The sequence below is a fragment of the Podarcis raffonei genome, chromosome 4 (genome assembly GCF_027172205.1).
Source record: "Podarcis raffonei isolate rPodRaf1 chromosome 4, rPodRaf1.pri, whole genome shotgun sequence".
In the NCBI taxonomy this organism is placed as follows: domain Eukaryota; kingdom Metazoa; phylum Chordata; class Lepidosauria; order Squamata; family Lacertidae; genus Podarcis; species Podarcis raffonei.
The window spans coordinates 24,165,376-24,183,798 of NC_070605.1; the positions used below are offsets into that span (position 1 = coordinate 24,165,376).

The following is an 18,423-nucleotide window of genomic DNA, read 5'->3' on the forward strand; positions in this document are numbered from 1 at the left end:
CAGTTTCAGGTTAAGAATGGACCTCCGGAACGAATTAAGTACATAACCAGAGGTACCACTCTACAGTTTTCAGAAAATACTGAAAACATATCTCTTTACCCTGGTCATTAAACCTGTGCTGTATATTTTCAGGACTCTCCCAGTTTCTCACAATCACATATTTTGTAATGTTGCGTTTCTTAAAACTCTTTTTAATGTTGTATTTTATATTGTTGTAACCAGCCCTGGGACCTTAAGATGATAATCACATTTGCACGTAAGTTTAATGTGGTCTGTTGCAACCATAACGTGCCCAAGCTGTATGCAGGAAGCCAAGAACACACCTGGGCTTTGCATTGTGGTTTGTTTGGAAAGAAACAAACCCAGGAGTGCTGGCTAAGACACATGGTTTGTTGTTGCTGGTTGAATGAAGGGAGGAGCAAAATGGAAGCACTTTTGTTGCATGTACTTGTGGTTTGTGCCACATTACAGTTTAATTAAGCCATTCACCTTGGCTTTGCAGTGCATGCAAATAGAGCCATTGAGTTGAGGGAGACCTCCAGGTGCACAAGAATTTTAATTATTATTATTATTATTATTATTTTAATGAGCCCAGTGTATCAGGCATGCTAAACCTGCGGAAACATCCCTCTAGAAGCACCGTATCTGTCGAGGCCAAGTCTGTTGTCCATACAACAGCATCTGTTCTTGTAACTAGTTAAGAACATAATAAGAGGCTGCTGGATCAGGCCATTGGCCCATCTAGTCCAGCACCCTGTGGCCAATTAGATGCCTGTAGGAAACCCATAAGCAGGACTGGAGCACAAGGGCAGGACCCCGGAGCACAAGTTGATAGTCTAGTTCATGGATAGGCAAACTAAGGCCCAGGGGCCGGATCTGGCCCAATTGCCTTCTAAATCTGGCCTGCGGACAGTCCGGGAATCAGCGTGTTTTTACATGAGTAGAATGTGTGCTTTTATTTAAAATGCATCTCTGGGTTATTTGTGGGGCATAGGAATGTGTTCATTTCCCCCCCTAAAATATAGTCCGGCCCCACCACAAGGTCTGAGGGACAGTGGACCAGCCCCCTGCTGAAAAAGTTTGCCGACCCCGGTCTAGTTTAAGCACCCAAGTGTGTTTGTCCATGCAGTTCCAAGATAAATTTCAGTTCATCACCCAGTTTTAGAAAGTTAATTTCATTTTTTAAAGGAGAAAAAAAGATATTTTTTTCAGTAAATAGTTATTAACAAAATTATAGGCATTCAGTAACTGATGATGAAAACACAACTCAAAAGAAAGCTCTGCCTCGCCTCTTTACTTTGTCACAATATATAAACATTGCTTTGGGTAGGTACAGTGGTACCTCAGGTTACATACGCTTCAGGTTACATACACTTCAGGTTACAGACTCCGCTAACTCAGAATAGTGCTTCAGGTTAAGAACTTTGCTTCAGGATGAGAACAGAAATCGTGCTCCGGCGGCACGGCGGCGGCAGCAGGAGGCTCCATTAGCTAAAGTGGTGCTTCAGGTTAAGAACAGTTTCAGGTTAAGTACGGACCTCTGGAATGAATTAAGTACTTAACCTGAGGTACCACTGTATTGGATTATTCAGAAGATCCATACTGAATATTTCCCATTTTGAGGAGGAGAAGAGTTTTTCGCTTGCTTAACTTTTTTTTGTTGTTGTTAACTTAAATAGGCTTTTTTCCAGCTTAGCTCACCAGAGCTCAGCTCCAACACCTCTCAGGTGGGCGCTATTGCCACTCTAAGAGAACAAGGGAGAAGTTGACGGTGAGCTCCAGCACCTCTTTTTCTAGAAAAATAGCACTCGTGTTAGCTATTCCATGATCATTTCATCCCACACTCAAGAGAACCAAGCTGTTGTTTACTTCCACTTGGGCATCCTTTTCTTTTTTTGACAGTCCTGCACCAGCCCACATATACCCTTTTCAAGTAAGAAATGTTTGAGATGACTTTAACAAGTCAATGTTGAAATGTGGTTCAATTCCCAAGTGACTTTCTGTTGGGAAATCTAAATCTCCCAGACACTTATTAAATTGTCCTTTTTTCCCCAGCTGTTGCTGAATCTCTACACTGTTTCTTTGAGTTGAACAACAACAGTAAAAAGCGATATAAGATAACGTTCAGCATGGATTTTGTTTGGTCTTTTACCAGTTTTGGCTGCCTCCCACTTTTCAACTGCAGTAAAGAGTCACTATATAATAAGATCTGAGTTAATGGTAAAATCCAGATTAATACTGAGAATTAATTAGGTGGAAATACATCATAATTTCATGCTATCCTCCTGCCTTTTGGAGATTACAGTTGAGTTCTCATGTAAACCACAAATGGTTAGGTTTTTTACCTCAGTATTTTCTTTCCTGCATGGATAATAACTTTTTGGGAACACTATTTCATTTTGGTAAAATAAGAAAAGAAAAGAATTCTGAGCTCAATTACTCAGATCAAAGCTACTTGTTAGCTAGTAATGCGTACACTTATACAAGTAGTCCAACTTAGATATTTCAAGAAATGACTGAGATTTTTAAAAGCAACAAAAACAAAAACAACAAACAGCTGAATAGGTTGGAGACATCTCATTTAGACGCGTTTGCGAGATGGAGCTTATCTCCAGAAACCAAGCTTTACACATGTTATCATACTTATGTGTGTTACCATTCTCTGCTGAGCACAAACAAATGCAAGCCTAGTTACATTGGGATGGTGTTCATAAACTGACTCTAAAGAAAAACAAGTGAGTTTCACTCCTGGCTCTTCTGCATTCCCGGTGCGGGATTCTGTTGGAGTAAGCATAATTCCAACCTGAAAATAAATGGCACCTCTGCTGGTTTAACACAGATCACACTCACTGGATCTCTGGTCTGAGTTGCGTTCCGCAAGTGGGTCCTGCCTTAGTGTCTCATATTTGTTCTGTTTGCATGTGCAAGGACATGTGCGTATTTATTTGATTTGTTGGATGTTCATCCTATTCTAAATAGAGCACAGTGAAGGCAGCTGCTTGATCTCAAGAGGCAGTCTAAGTTCCCTAGTGTAAGTGCTGTCAGCCTAAATGATCGCGATCTTACAAATGTGAAACAGATATTATGTGGCCACCTTTAGTAGTGCCAGTTCTGCCGACCAAAGCGGTTGAGTGGGCACGTGTAGAATAAGGTGGCCTCGTAGGTTGTGGGACAGTTACTGAAAATACATACTTAAGTGCCCTTGCTGTTCAGAATGGATGTGTCTATGGCAGTGTTTCCTAATTTTGGGTCTCCAGCTGCTTTCAGACTACAATACCCATCATCCCTGACCACTGGTCTTGGTAGCTAGGGATGATGGGAGTTGTAGTCTAAAACAGCTGGAGACCCATGGTTGGGAAACACTGGTCTACTGTATAGTGAAGAAGGCACCTTTCAGGTCATCCTAGATGTTGTGATGGTACAAAGGAGATGGTGGAGCACCAGTGTAATGTATTCTCCAAGACCTACCTGAGAAAATAACCCAGATGGCCAAAGAATGGTAGAGGCCAGACTGGTACATAATAGTTTGCATTTTCCATTTCCCCTACCAAATTGAGACAAATATTTACTTGTTTTCCATCTGTGACAGATTTCCTTGGCACACTTGACAGATAACTACAGGGAAGGTATATGAACAATAAAACAAACAAAGTCTTGTATCAGATATCATTACTTTTCACTAAATTAATTTAAGATGTTTCAATTGCATAACACTTGAAGAATAATATATAGCATTAATAACTGCAGCCTCAACAGCCCTTTGGTTTGATCACTCTTATCCGCATTGTCCCCAAATGTAATCTTCTAGGAGTTGAGAAGCCTTGTTTCCTATTTTTATGAAAGCTAGACACAAGTCATCAATCACAGAATGTATTTCATCTTGCTTGCTGTAGATAAGTTACACTCTTTACACAGTATAAGGATTTGTCAAGTATTCCTGTAATAAAGAGACAAATGAATGAGCAGCTTGGAAACGTAATGTGCTAGCAGATGAAAAATTGGTGTTTCATAGACTATCGTATTCTGTAGAGACAACTTTAATACCTGCATTAAAAAGAGAGAGATGAAAGTGACCTTCTGTAAATGTGGAGACGGATCACACATTACAAGAGGGTCATATTTACATGGAGAACTGTAATATGTGGACTATGCTATGCACAAAAACAGCTTTCCGGCAGCAGTTTGTACACTGGCTGAAAAAATGCAACATGACCTCTAAATGAGAGTTTACTATGGTTGTTAGAGGAATCACAAATGGGACGTTTCAATGGTGGCTGTGAACAACCATGGAGGGCTTGGTTTTCAAGCTAAAGTGGTCCAGGCAAGTGCATTCCATGGAAACATTTAGGGAACCCTGTGAGCAATGCTTCCTGCTCATACATTTCTTGTTGGGGATTCAGGAAGGTCACACACAAACCAAAGACTTTGATCTCACACATATTTCAGATAACGGAATTCTTGTCCAAATATGTTCTGAGGGTTGATCTTGTCAGCTTGTTTTTCTCCATGGTAAAACAGATATTCTTGTTATACAGGCGTGTAACAATCTATTTCTTGGTGCTGTGCATATACACGGTTGTGTGCGTGTGTAAATGGGGGGAATGCCTGTATATTCAGAATTATAAATTACTATATCCTCCAGAAACCTTTGGCTCAATTTTTGAAGATTTTGTTCTGCTGGGGTTTGAAGGTTGCAGGGGAAGTGGACGCACTCCTGTTGAATGTCTCCTGGGCAGGCAGGGTTACCTATCAGATCACATCTTTTAAAGTATATGTCTTATTAAGTCAAAACCAGCGGAAGTTCCTTGTGGGTCCTGCTGGCTGGAACCCTTTCTCCTGCGAACATAGGAAGTTGCTTTACATTGAGTTAGGCCTTTGGCCCATACAGCTCAGGACTGTCCAGACTGACTGGCAGCAGCTCTGCAGAGAAAAGTTTGTTCCCAGCCCTACGTGAGGATGTCAGGGGCTAAACCTAGGACCATTGCAGGCAAAGCTGTGCTAAGGCCTTTCCCCAGTGCAGCTGTAAAGAGATGTTGCTTCAGCAAAGAGCTTGGAGTCTTATTACACTGACAAGGGATGTGTTGTCGTTGACCGTGCCTTGTTGCAGGAACAAGCTGTGTGTTTTTAAGTCACATGTACCTGGTTTTGTACCCATCAGCCCCTGCAAGGTTGGGGAGACTCAGATGCTGTTGGGGACTCGTATTCTGAGTCTGAGGGCAAGGGTAAGGATATGGGAGAAACTGAAGGTTCTCCCCTGTATGGAGTAGCCTATACCCTATATCCTTGTGGTATTGCAGCCCCTACTGAGGTTAGGCGCCATGACACTGGCCCATAATGAATCAGTATCTGGAAGTGGGCTGTTTGAATATTCAGGAGCTTAGTTTATTACTTCCAAACTCTCCTGGGGAAAAACGTTTTGGACCTCCAGTATATAACACATAGCTTGCCACACTAAACTTTAAATTTCATGTTGCGTGTGACATTTTCAGTATCTGTGATGAACCATCCTTATTTTATGTTCAGAGCCAACATAGGAGGAGTGCGGGCGGAGAGGGGGAGAACCCTCATTTTTTAATCTCAAAGGTCAAAACCATAGTGTGAAATTAGATAGTTAAACTTTATGTTGTTGAGGGTTTTTTTTAATTGAATTTATTTTCCTTGGTTTAAGGACTTTGAAAAGTCAAGTGTATTTTCCAAGTCACAAGGGGTCAGAAAACTACATATCTGTTGAAAATAAAACTCAGCTGTATAAACACAAGAAAGCTGATTAATGTGCCTCACACTGAGTAAAGTAATACACAAAAAACAAGGATAAAAGAAAGAGAATAAAATCTTAAAGCAGATTAAGATTTTGTCAGATGCAGTGAATTAAAATCTATTGAAATATCCAGATAAAGGAAAATGTTTTGCCCTGTATCTAAACTATTGCAACATTGGTGCTAAATAAACCTCTTTGGGGAATGATCAGGGCACAAATCAATCTGATGAAAAAGGTACATGGAGAAGGGCCCTGGCAGAATATATTAGAATATAAGCAAGTTCATTTGGGAATAGGCACTACTGTAGGTGTTTGGAATGCAAACTGTTTAGGGTTTTAAAGATACACATCACCTTTTGCAATTGATGAGAGCTATAAGTTTGTCATATGACATAGGGAATTTGTTGTATAAAGAAACAAAGCAGTTTAAAAAAATCCACCAGTTAACATAAGTCCTTTTAAAAGATATTGTTTATCCATACAGTATTCCTTAATGGGTTTTCCTAGCACTGAAAAAGAGAGGAAAATGTAGCATTTTCTGCATCATTTTCCTTCCAACTGCAATGTAAGCAAAGTTACTGAGAAGTTCCATAAAAGTTATATAAACCCATTTCTCTTGTGCACACATTTCCCCAAGGGGCAGATATTGAGCTCCCTGAAGGAGGCTGATGTGTTGAAATGTTTGAACACAAGACTACTTTTGAGAATTACGTTCTGTACATGGGCTGACAGCCGTGACTGCCGTGAACCTTGAAAGTGACAAAAGGGTGTGTGAGATAAGAGAATGTAGGCACGTCAAGTACATTTTGTGTAATGTGGAAAAAGAATAAGAAAGATTTAGGCTCTGGGTGGTTATGCTTTTCTGCCTTAAAAGGAAGATAATTTCTCTCTGCATTTTGTTTCCCTGTCTTTACTTGTCAGTTTTGTCATAATTTGTGTTTCCCTAATCTTACTGAATCTCATCAGAATGAGGCATTAGAGAAGAAAGAGCTTTGTTTTTCAGCATCCTGTATTTTGTTATACAGTAGATTGGGAAGGTCCTCATAAAGCTTAGACTTATTACTCTGATCATGTTTATCTGAACGTAGATTCCACTGAAGTCAGTGCAAATTAGTTTTCAAAACAGGATGTCAATGTTGCAAAGGTTCTAAATTGCACGATAAAAGTATTTTGTCAACTCTTTATTGAAGAGACCTGCAATGGCTTTTCAGCTATCTTAATTTTTTGATTGAAAGCAATGCTTCCTGAAGATACCAGAATATTTTCTCCAATTTTTTTAAAAAAGCAAAACCTTAAAATAGGTAAATGCTTACACACATCATTCCTGCCCGTTCCCCCTATCAGCTTTAGGGGTTCTTTTGTCTTCCAGCGGTGATCCCAGCCAGTCAGGAATTATTTGGTGACATGCTGCAGAGCCCATCGCAGTTTGCTGTTGCTAATGTCGCTGAGGGCAAGCAAAGATTATTTAGAGCAGTGTTTCCCAGCTAGCTGTTTTTGGACTACAACTCCCATCATCCCCAGCTAGCAGGACCAGTGGTCAGGGATGATGGGAATTGAAGTTCAAAAACAGCTGGAGCTCCATGTTTGGGAAACACTGATTTAGAGCAAGGTCAATGCTTCCTGGTCTAGTCACAAAGGTCAAGGGTCATGTAGTGATATTGTGATAGCATCACAGAGGGCAACTAAAACCTACTCAGAGCGATCTTGAAAAACCATGGGGGCAGGGGGCTTATGCCATACAGATGATGATGATGATCATCAGATGTAAAGAAACAGCAATATGGAGAAAAACAGAATAAATACAAAAGTCTTTTTCTACTATAGTAGCCTCTGCCAACACAGTAGGACCGTCCTGGCTGGGCCTGATGGGAGTTTTACTCCCAAATGTCTGGTGAGCATATGTTGGCGAAGGCTGAACTATAGCTTATATAGCCATAATGAACCCGCCATACTAAACCTGCCATATTTCAAGCAGTTGTGTTCTTGTTGTGTTCTCTTTGGCAAACGATTCATTCAACAGAAGTGACTTTGAGGTGAACGAATATCTCATCTCTATAAATCTTTGTCATTTTGTCTGCAGAGTTCTGTCTTGGGTGCATTTCCCTCTTTGCACATTCCTCTTTTCTTTTTTTGTTTTGTGGTGAGGTGGACGTAGGAAGCGTGACACTTCATCACACCAGTGAGAAAGCAGGTGCCTTCGCTTGCTTTGCACCTGGACTGTAACCAGAATGCTGGGTGACAAAATTAGCTGTGGTGTTGTACTTCACACATGCATCTCTACGGTTGGTAGGGAAGAAGGAAAAAGACCAAGCAACCAATCTGTCAAGCTGCCCTCAGCAAGGCATCTGTCTGTTTTGTTCCCCTGCCCCCACTCCTCCCTCCCTCTCTTTTTGGTAGTTTGCTGTGTAAAGTGAATCTATCTCTTGGTTTTATTGATCATTATGAGCCATGGTTTACTATTGTTTGTTGAGAGTGAATATTCCAGGCTTAACTGCCCCCCACCCAACTTTATATATTGGCTTTTTATAATAAATCTGATTTCCTCCTCCTTCTCCTCTTTCTCTGTGACCTTTAAAATAGCACAAGAGAGTTTTTTTGGGAAGCAGTAAAGGACTCTTGCAGGGGTGTCAAAACCATAATTCACCTCCATGTCCCCTTGCGCTCTCCCTGACTCCAAAGGTCAACCAGAGGAACTTTGCAAGAAAAGCACAAAATTACTGTGTTGTTGGCTCTGCTTGTTCATAATAATATAAAAGCAGTTAACAGAGGGAATAATGTGTTTTTATTGTATTGTGTTGCTGTTTTATTGGGCTGCTTTGGAGGGATGGAAAACTAGTAAATAAAAACAAGTTGATTGAAATGAAGTTTTCTAAAAAGGATCTTGTAATCAGAGATTAAGGCCACTGGAAAGAGATAGTTATTGTAAAAAAAAAAAAGTTCTTTAAATATTAAGAGATGTTAGTGAAACACTCTTCTTTTTAACATTAGAGTATGCTAGCAAAGTGCCCATCATAACTATCAGTGGTAGATTTGGACAAGCATCTTGTCTTTTTCAAGGATTCCCGAGGGGAGTAGCAATGAGTACATAATGGGCTGGTTTGCACACAGTGCTAAACCATGGTTTAGTGCTATGTGAATGAGCAGGATGGAGGCTGTAGCACCAAACCGAACCATGGCTTGGTGCAAACGTGAGGTCTCTTGGGGAGGAGCCTATAGCCACTTTGCTCCTCTTCGGTCCTTTTAGCTCAACACAGCAACTAAGTCAAGGTTTGGCTGAGCCTGTCAACCACACCCGGGCTGGTGGTTAAACTCTCCTCTGATGCATCACCAGCTGTACGCAAATCTTGGCTTAATTGCTGGACTGGACTAAAATGACCAGGAAAGAAGAAACACACCGACACACATTTTTGAAGGAACATGAAATATGGAGGTGTCTAATTCTGTATTTTGTTTGTTTCACTCAGGTGGAAGAGGAATGTGTCGCCTTTCTGGATCGCAGTGAAAGTGATGATGACTTTGATCCAAGCATCCTTCCAGACCCTGACAGATATACAGACTCGGACCAAGAGGCTGATCCAGAAAGCCATGGGTATGTCTTGCATCTTGATAATACGGTCTCTCTCTCTCCCTCCCTTTGTCTTCACCTTCCATATTATCAAAACCTTTAACCAATCAAAAACTACCCGTGGCAAATAACTATTCTGCCACAGTCAAATAAACCAATGATCTGAAGTTCCTTCACGTTTGCTGATGTTTGGATGTTCAGCTGCTTTCATTCATGTATCTTCTTGAGAATATGAAAACGGCAGAGAGCAATTTTGTGGTGTTGGACCCTTGAAGAGGTTGTGGAACCGCACCTTGCTTGACTAATCTTGATGATGTCTTCAGCCCCAATACTGGTTCATGCGCTGCTATGGCAATTTACCATGTATTTGGGGATCAGGTTTGGAAAATCCCAATTGGCACCTTATGCTGTTATTTATTTGCTTATGTCCCACTCTTTTCTTAGAGCAGCTTATAAAAATTGTTTCGTGCCGAGTAGCCTAGCTTGAAAAATAAGCTGAGCAGCATAGCTTGTCTGTCCATTGTTCCACAAAAGCATGTTTTCCTGTCCATCTTGCATGTCCCTAAAGAACAGAAATTTTGCTCAACCGGGTCCATTGTCATTTCCATCCTTAAACCATGCAGTGTATCAGTTGGCCTCTACGTTCTTTCCTACCAAGTTCCTAGCTGTTTAGTAAGCAAGTCAGATTTGAAATCCCTGCAGCATAGCAGCGCTTTCATGGCCTTGGTAAGGATTTGCTTATTTATTTATATTTATTTATGACATTTCTATACAGTGCTGCCCATTCAACAAAGTCCTCTGGATGGTGAAAAAGCCAATACACTTTTCAGCTTAGTTTAGTCATATTGAGTACCACATCACTGACTGCTGGTTTGGGCTCTCCCCCACCCCCTGCCAAATGCTTCAGAAAAAGCTTACAGTGTCATTTTTGCCCTTATTTTTTGTTCATTACCATACCATGAAGATCGAGAAAGACCTGCAGGCCAGTGGCGTGCTGTCATTTCTGAGGCTGTCTGTTTTCTGTAGCTGTGGGATTACAAGTGGACCTTGCATGGTTCAGGAATTTGCTGCTACTAAGAGCCCAGTGGAGTCTGTTGGCAGGCTTCATGGCACAGCATAAAAGCCTTGTGGCTGGCTGGGCTATTGATTAACTGTAGAATAAGGGGAAGTAAGTCCACCTCAAGTGCTTCTTCTGTGCTTCTGTGTGAAATATAATTGGGTCACACATTTCTTTTTGTGAGCCAGGACACACCACGTTGCACCGAATCGTTTGTGTGGAAGCTTGATTGGAAATATTCGAGATATCCAGTTTGTCGTCATTTTCGCAAAGCTTGAGGACCTACTCTTGCAAAGGGTTTGCCTCCTGGTTAGGAGAATGCATATATGTAATAAAAAGGGGGAGATTACAATGTATTCACTGCCTGTCCATCTCTACAATTGAACGAAGATATAAGATACAAGCACACCAGCAGTCTTGATGCATCTAGCCTACCCCTCCTCCCCGTGGTACTACTGCCGCCATGGTTTCCTCCCTCCTGCCCTGATCAAAGAAAAGTAATATAATTTCCTGCATACAAATGCCTGAATCCAAGCCAAACCTAATTGGATCTGTTTTTGCCCAGCTTCCTCCTATTCCAAGAGTCCTCCATGCTGCTCTCTGCCCTTCCAAGCAGCAGCTGGGCAGTTTCTACGGACCATTATTAGTAAAAACAGCTTCTGCTTGATAGTAAATAATCAATAAGTAATCTCCTATATAAAAGAAGTATGCATAGCAATATCTCCACAGGTGGGAAGGTCATCCCCAAGGTTCCTAGCATCCCAGGGCTCCATGAACATTTCCCATGGTTCCCAATGGCCCCTGGTGTTCATGGATGCTACTGCACATGGTCACAGCAATATCTATGCCAGCGGTAGCCAACGTGACACCTTTCAATTGTTGTTGGACTCCAACTTCCATTCACCCCAGACTGGGATGATGGGAGGTTGGTTGGTTAGTGGTGACTCTCGGTCTGTCTAGGTCTGACCTGATTGGTTAGGAGCTGGTGACCTCCCACATCTGAACCCTACTTCTGTTTTCAGACTCTGTGCCACTGCTGCTTCTTGTAAATAAAACCAAATGTTCATAAATAATCTGCTTTAAATGGGTAAAGCTCTCTAGATCCAAACATTATTGAAAGAGGGCCTGCTCTCTAAAAACCAGGAGGAGGCAGAGGAGCTGACTTCTCCCGTGGAGGGAGGTTCATATTGGTGTCACTGACATGATGTCCCTGCATTGGGTCACTGCCCATCGTACTTTGGACAGGAAAGGATCCTAGAATGCTGCCTCTGAGAGAATGCAGTCCTTACGGTATCACATACCCAGACTGTTCGTTTTTCCAATACTTTAATAACAATGATATGCATGTTGGTTTTGCAATTCTAGGACTTAAATGTGTTAGAGATTGTTTCTTTGTAAAAGAAGAATGTACCCTCATTAAAAAAAAAAATACAACCAGGCTTACAGAGCAATCTTAAGTATAGGAAGCCAGTGGAATTTACACTGGCTTATGTTAAATTAGGGACGCGGGTGGCGCTGTGGGTTAAACCACTGTGCTGCTTGGGCTTGCCGATCGAAAGGTTGGCGGTTCGAATCCCTGCGACGGGGTGAGCTCCCGTTCTTCGGTCCCAGCTCCTGCCAACCTAGCAGTTCGAAAGCACATGGGAAGGTAAACAGTGTTTCCGTGCGCTGCTCTGGTTTTGCCAGAAGCGGCTTAGTTATGCTGGCCACATGACTCGGAAAAACTGTCTGCGGAAGTGGACAAATGCCGGCTCCCTTGGCCAGTAAAGCAAGATGAGCACCGTAACCCCAGAGTCGTTCGTGACCGGACTTAATGGTCAGGGGTCCCTTTACCTTTATGTTAAATTAGGACGACTTAAATTTGCCCTATTCCACACTCCGCTCAGGAGCAAGGCTGCTACCATAGGAGAGGAGGAAAACAACCCTTGAAAATAGAATTTGACTTATGCCACCTTTTTCCCTGACGCAAGTTTTGTCATGCTGCCAGGTCATGAGACCAAGCTGAACAGAGTTTGGATCCAGCAGAAGTCCTCCCTGCCCTGCCCTGCCACTCCCCTGAAACACCCATATGCAGGGCTTATGCCAGTAAAAGATCCACTGATCTTAACTGAGCCAGCTGTGGTGGGATGAGGGAATTACGCTGTCATATCCCTGGCTGAACCGGGACATGGGGCTTATGTCAGCATAGTCCAGCTGCATCAGGAATCATCTGGTTGAGCCAGAAATCAACTGGATCCTAGCTTGCTCACCCTTGGAGATCTTGGATTGCTCCCTTAGAAGCTTTATATCGAAGGAAATAGCAAAAGGTAAATGATCTGTCTCTGGTTGTGGAAAGCTTTCTGTTCTTTTCTTTAAATTGCTAATTTTTTCAGCCATACTCATCTCCCACCTCCTGCGAGGGAAGCTATACATAACCCACTCTCTTAAATTTGCCTTTAAATGAAAACGGCTTCGAGCTATCCCCTCCACCAGATGAGTAATTAAAGAATCCAAGCATGTAATGCAAGATGAATTTTTGGTATATCTAGGAACATTTATCATATTTCTGTTTAAGGCTATCATAATGTTAAATAGTTAATGAGACAAAGCATTTGTCGGGGGTCGGGTAGGGTATGGAAGCAGCAGGTGAGTGCCCTAAATATTCATTAGGCAGCCAGATTGAATTCTTAATAGATCCAGTTCCTCAGCCATTTTTGAAAAGAAATTTTGAATTAGAACAAAGTTGTGATTGGACTTTGCATCACCTCCAGTTAATCTCTTACGTATAGGACTATTCACCTCAGCATTCACTTTTAAATGTGACCGCCATGGTCTAGGCCAGGGGTAGGCAACCTAAGGCCCATGGGCCACAAGCTGCCCACGGGGGCTGTTTAACCGGGCCCCAAGCCGCCTGCTCGGCAAAGCCCTGTGCGCTGTGCTAAACCAGCACAGCGTGGCATGGGGACTCACTTCTGTGGTGCCAGAAATCACGTCTGCACAGAGGAAGACGCTGGAAATTGCAGGCATGTGTGCAATCCGGGCCACAGAGGGATCTCTGCTGGAGTGAACCGGCCCAGGCGAGGTAAACCTTGCTGGCCCCTGGTCTAGGCCTCAGATTTGTCAGTTCTTTTAAGATGAATTCTCATCCCTGACTACCACTAACTATGTGGTTTTAATTTTGAGCAGTTAGAGGAGTTATAATATAAACCAGGATTATTATTTTTTTACAAGCTACAGTTTGAGAGCTGTTCTTCTTTGGGACTCATATGCAGATTGCTCCATAATCCCTGTTCATTCTCAGAATGGACTGGTGAAGTGGTCCTCTGCTGTTTTCCTACAGTGGAGGATTTCCTCCCCTAAATTGCTTCTTCCACTTGCTGCAGAAGGTAGGGCCTGAAAGCAGGGACTGAAGGCTAGAGGAGGTAGGTGCTCCCTTCTCCTAGAATCTGGAAGCTCTGGGTGGCTTTCTCTGACAGGACACCTCAGGGAGCATCTGTAGGGTCCAGGGTGGGCATTGACCCAACTGCTGGGGGTGTAAGAAGCAAAGTCAGAAGGACAGAGTGCAGCCAAACCACCCAAGACTCTGCAGCTCTTCTGCCATTGGGAGTAGACCCAATTTCCTCAACATAATGCATTTCTGAATGCTAAGCGTTCCTGTAAAGCACAGGAGATTCACAAAGGAAACTTGCTTCACCTTGCCTTTCAAAGCTTGGCAGGCAGGTAGGTGTGTCAACCTGTTGGGACTGCTCCATTGCTAGCAAACAGTTCTGAACTCTTTTCCCTAATATTGGACAGCTGCTCCTAATCTAGCTAGTCCGACCTTTCCTGTTGCTTAGTCTGAGCTTTGGGGCTGCTCTGACTCTCTACCCAATACTTTTAATCTGCCTCAATAAGGACCTCTTCCTTACTCTCATTGTGGTCTGAGTGGGAGGCAGAACACTGAGCTTCTTTGTTTTCTCCACATATCCCATTTCTTGTCTGTTGCTTTGTTTATTTATGGTGAAGTAGGCAAGGTGCAAGGGAGCAGAGGCTCAGGAGGCCAGTGTTCAAAATGCTCTGGCCTTGTTGGTCACAAACATGGCCTCCATCCTAACACCTTGAAGCAGGGTCCCTTCCACCTCTACAATTCTATGATTCTGTGGTCTACCAACTGAGCCATCCCAGTATATCTGCCTTCCTCTAGCTGCACTGATTAAGAAGAAAGGTGAAGGCAAACCTGCTTCCAAGCCATGTCCAGTAGCATTTTCCAGCAAATGTGTGAGTAAAGGCATATGTGGACTGCGGATTGAGCCCCATGTTCTACACAGAATGCAGAAGCCTTGCAATGGAGTATATTATTTTTATTTATTAAATTTGGTCTCAGGGCAGTTCACATAGCACTTCACTTATCTCTAGTGCCTTTTGTGGTTGTGGCCCACTTTTTTAAGTGTGCTTAGCCCAGAAGTATGCACTGCTCCAAAACAAGCAAAGGCCAGTTTTGCTGCCTAGATTGAGCATAGCCAAATACACGAATGCCCTAAGGAACGGATAACGAGCTTTACCTGAGATGCTTTCTGATAGCCTTTCAGAGAGGATGTAAAGGCCTTCTTTCATTTACTTACGTACTTACTTCCCATTTTGCAAATGTTACTAGTATTGGTCTTTTGTTTTAATAGGGTCCCGTTGCAAGCCACTTTGAGCTTCAGAGAAGTGACACAGATCTATCTGTTTAAATAAAGAAAGAAAATGCTCTGTGATGGTTCAGAAGAAGGCAGGGAGGAGGAAGGGAAGAAAAACAAAAGACGGAGCAGAGAAGACAGGAGGAGGAGGGTGGGTCCTAGGAATGGCTAGAGGTGGTTTGAGGGCTTTAAAGCATAGGCTGCTGAAGGACGTTTTAATCTTGTGTGCAGCGCGGTGGAGGGGGCACAAGCTGTGTAGCAGTGAATGATGGAGAACAAAGACAGTTTTGGCAGCTGCAGTTTCAGTGGACTGAAGATGAAGTTTAGAGCCTGAAGGAATTGGGAGATGAAGGTTTGGTGACCAAAGCAGGAGATGATTGGTTGCCGGCCTCATTATGAGCTAGTGGCACGTTATGGTTTAGGTTTTAGTATGTTTGCTGCTTTTTTGTGGGCCATTATTTTTATTCAGCCCTCATTTTGAACATAGGCCATATGTGAGCTTTGCTAGTTTTAAAGGTTTAAAACCAGGTATACCTTTAATTTCTAAAATATTGTAATGAGATCTGTTGCTGGAAGAGATTATCGAAGGGTGAGGAGCATAGTTATTTAGTAAGTCTTGGTGTAAGTAAGTTAACATCTGGAAGTTCATGAAAGGTAAGTTTCCCATCTTCTCCTCTCCCACACCTCATTCCACATTATTTAGGAGGACCCCCAGAGAGCATACAGGTGGGTGAAGGGAAAGATAACTTTTCCTTCTGTGAAGAGGGCATAAGAAGCACTTCCTTCTTCCAGAATTTCTAGTAACATCTAAATTTGGGGGGTTCTGAGCTAACCACAGTTCAAACTAACCAAGCAGGTCAGAATCAACCTGAGCTTTATGGACTTGACTTGTACATACCTGCCATGTTGTACAGTGGTACCTCGGGTTACATACGCTTCAGGTTACATACGCTTCAGGTTACAGACTCCGCTTACCCAGAAATATTACCTCAGGTTAAGAACTTTGCTTCAGGATGAGAACAGAAATCATGCTCTGGCGGCGCGGTGGCAGCAGGAGGCCCCCATTAACTACAGTGGTGCTTCAGGTTAAGAACAGTTTCAGGTTAAGAACGGACCTCCGGAACGAATTAAGTATGTAATCAGAGGTACCACTGTATATGGCTATTCTTTGCCTAATTCTAGTTTAGAATTAAGTGAGGTTGCCCTCCATTAAGCAGTAGATGTTGAAGCCAGTTTCTCTGGCCTCAGAGTGCTAAGAGAGAATACTTGAGATGGCTGAGAAGCAAGTAGTTGAATTTGCTTCTGATCTATTCTTGCTTGGCTTTGAGGCTGAAAGACTTTATACATTATCCGTGATGATTGTGTGATTGCTCCTGCACCCCTGCAATATCTGCTGAACCTGTGCAAATGAACAAATGATTGCAAATACACTTGATGTCTCCGATGCTTTCATCCAAAGGAAACTAATCTCGTAAAGGCTGCCCTGAACTTGCCACCAAGCAGGAATGAGGGAAGGAGTGAGTAAAGCACAACTTTAGGAATCTCACTCTGACTTTTGCCCGGGACTAACAATGCAAGCTGGCAGTTGACACTGTGCAACTGAAAACAAGATTGCTGATGCTGAAATAACTAGGTTTGGTATTGCAGAGGAGCCCATTTGAGAGCAGCTAGAGTGGAAGAGTGAAAGTGGACGCGGGTGGCGCTGTGGGCTAAACCACAGAGCCTAGGCTTGCCGATCGGAAGGTCGGCGGTTCGAATCCCCGCAGCGGGGTAAGCTCCCATTGCTCGGTCCCTGCTCGTGCCAACCTAGCAGTTCGAAAGCACGTCAAAGTGCAAGTAGATAAATAGGTACCACTCCGGCGGGAAGGTAAACGGCGTTCCGTGCGCTGCTCTGGTTCGCCAGAAGCGGCTTAGTCATGCTGGCCACATGACCCGGAAGCTGTACGCTGTCTCCCTCGGCTAATAAAGCGAGATGAGCGCCGCAACCCCAGAGTCGGTCACGACTGGACCTAATGGTCAGGGGTCCCTTTACCTTTACCTTTAGAGTGAAAGCAGACATAAAACAGCCACAGCCTAGCACAGTATAGGTGCTCAAATACCCATTGATTCTCAGTGGGCTTAATTTGTCAGATTGTCCCCATTAAATCCATTTTAACATGCCATTCCGATGCAATAAGCATTGCAAACTATTTTAAACAGTCACCGATAATAAGAGTGTAATAATGTGACATCACCCATGCAACTTAATCATACTGGTAGACGAGTAGAATTTTTTGTTGGCCGTTTAATCCATTAAAGGAGAAACAACCTTCACTTTGCCCAGATTAATTTAATTTAATTTCCATTTTAATTGTCTTTGGCTCATCCTGTGTTCCTGTTACTTAGTTTGCCCAAAACAGCCTCATTGAGTCTTCTGAATTTGGGTGCACTTGAACCTATAATGAATCTCAGGCAAGATCAACCTTATTCCTTGCTTCCTTCATAAACCTCATTTTAGAACTTTTTCAGTGTGCATTAGGAAGAATGGATGGGGGAAAAAGGAGAATAACACAACACACAATGTATTTTCATTACTACTGCAGTGTGCAGTCAACATTCTGACACTGAGTGAGGAAGAAGCAGCGCAGGGGCTCTGCAGAAGGGTCTGCATTAATTAATCTTCATTAGAATTCTCGCCATGGCCTTGCAAATTAAAATGTATGTGTGTGGCTTGCCGCCCAGTGTCCTTGATTAGCAAAACGGCAGTTCTTGAGGGACCGGCTATCCCTAAACTCCCTGCTCTGCATGCTGCTGGCAGATCAGCTTCCTTAAGAAACTTATTTCTAGAGGAGTAGCCCTGTTAGCCTTTTGCAGTGAGAAACAACGGAGACTCTTGTGGCACCTAAGAAACTAACAAAAGTATTATGGCATAATCTTTTGTTGATTACAGCCCACCTCATCAGATGCATGAAGCGTTATCCTGAGTTGCAGGTATCCATACATATAGTTGGGATGTAAAGAGTGAGGTCAGAGGGAAATGAAATGCACAAAAGGAAGCGGAGAATGCATTTCATTTCACTTTTTGCAGTCCACACGCACACACCTCCCCCAGGTGTATGCATACCTGCAGTTCAGGATATCATCTCATGCATCTTATTACCATATTTTCCCGTGCATAAGACGCCCCCATGTATAAGACGCCCCCTACTTTTGGGGACTCCAATTTAAGAAAATGGGGGAATTGCCCAGATTTGTTGAGCTTTTTTGGGAGGGGAACACCCCGAAAATCACTCACCCAACTCGCATATGCTGCCGATTGCGCATGTCGCAGAAGAAAACAAGCATCTGCCCGCTCACCGCCAGTAGCTGCCAGTCACACACCCAATTGACGCAGTGGCAGCCAATCCACATCAGCCCTTGACACAGC

At 43.0% G+C, this 18,423-nt stretch overlaps 1 protein-coding gene across 1 annotated transcript in view; it reads left to right on the forward strand.

Moving 5' to 3' along the window:
• Window positions 1-18,423, forward strand: part of DDX10 (DEAD-box helicase 10) — a 167,335-nt gene that overhangs the window by 144,730 nt on the left and 4,182 nt on the right. Inside the window, exon 17 of the mRNA XM_053385784.1 lies at window positions 9,223-9,347. Within this exon, the coding sequence (XP_053241759.1) occupies window positions 9,223-9,347 (125 nt within the window). The remainder of the gene's footprint in view (window positions 1-9,222; window positions 9,348-18,423) is intronic.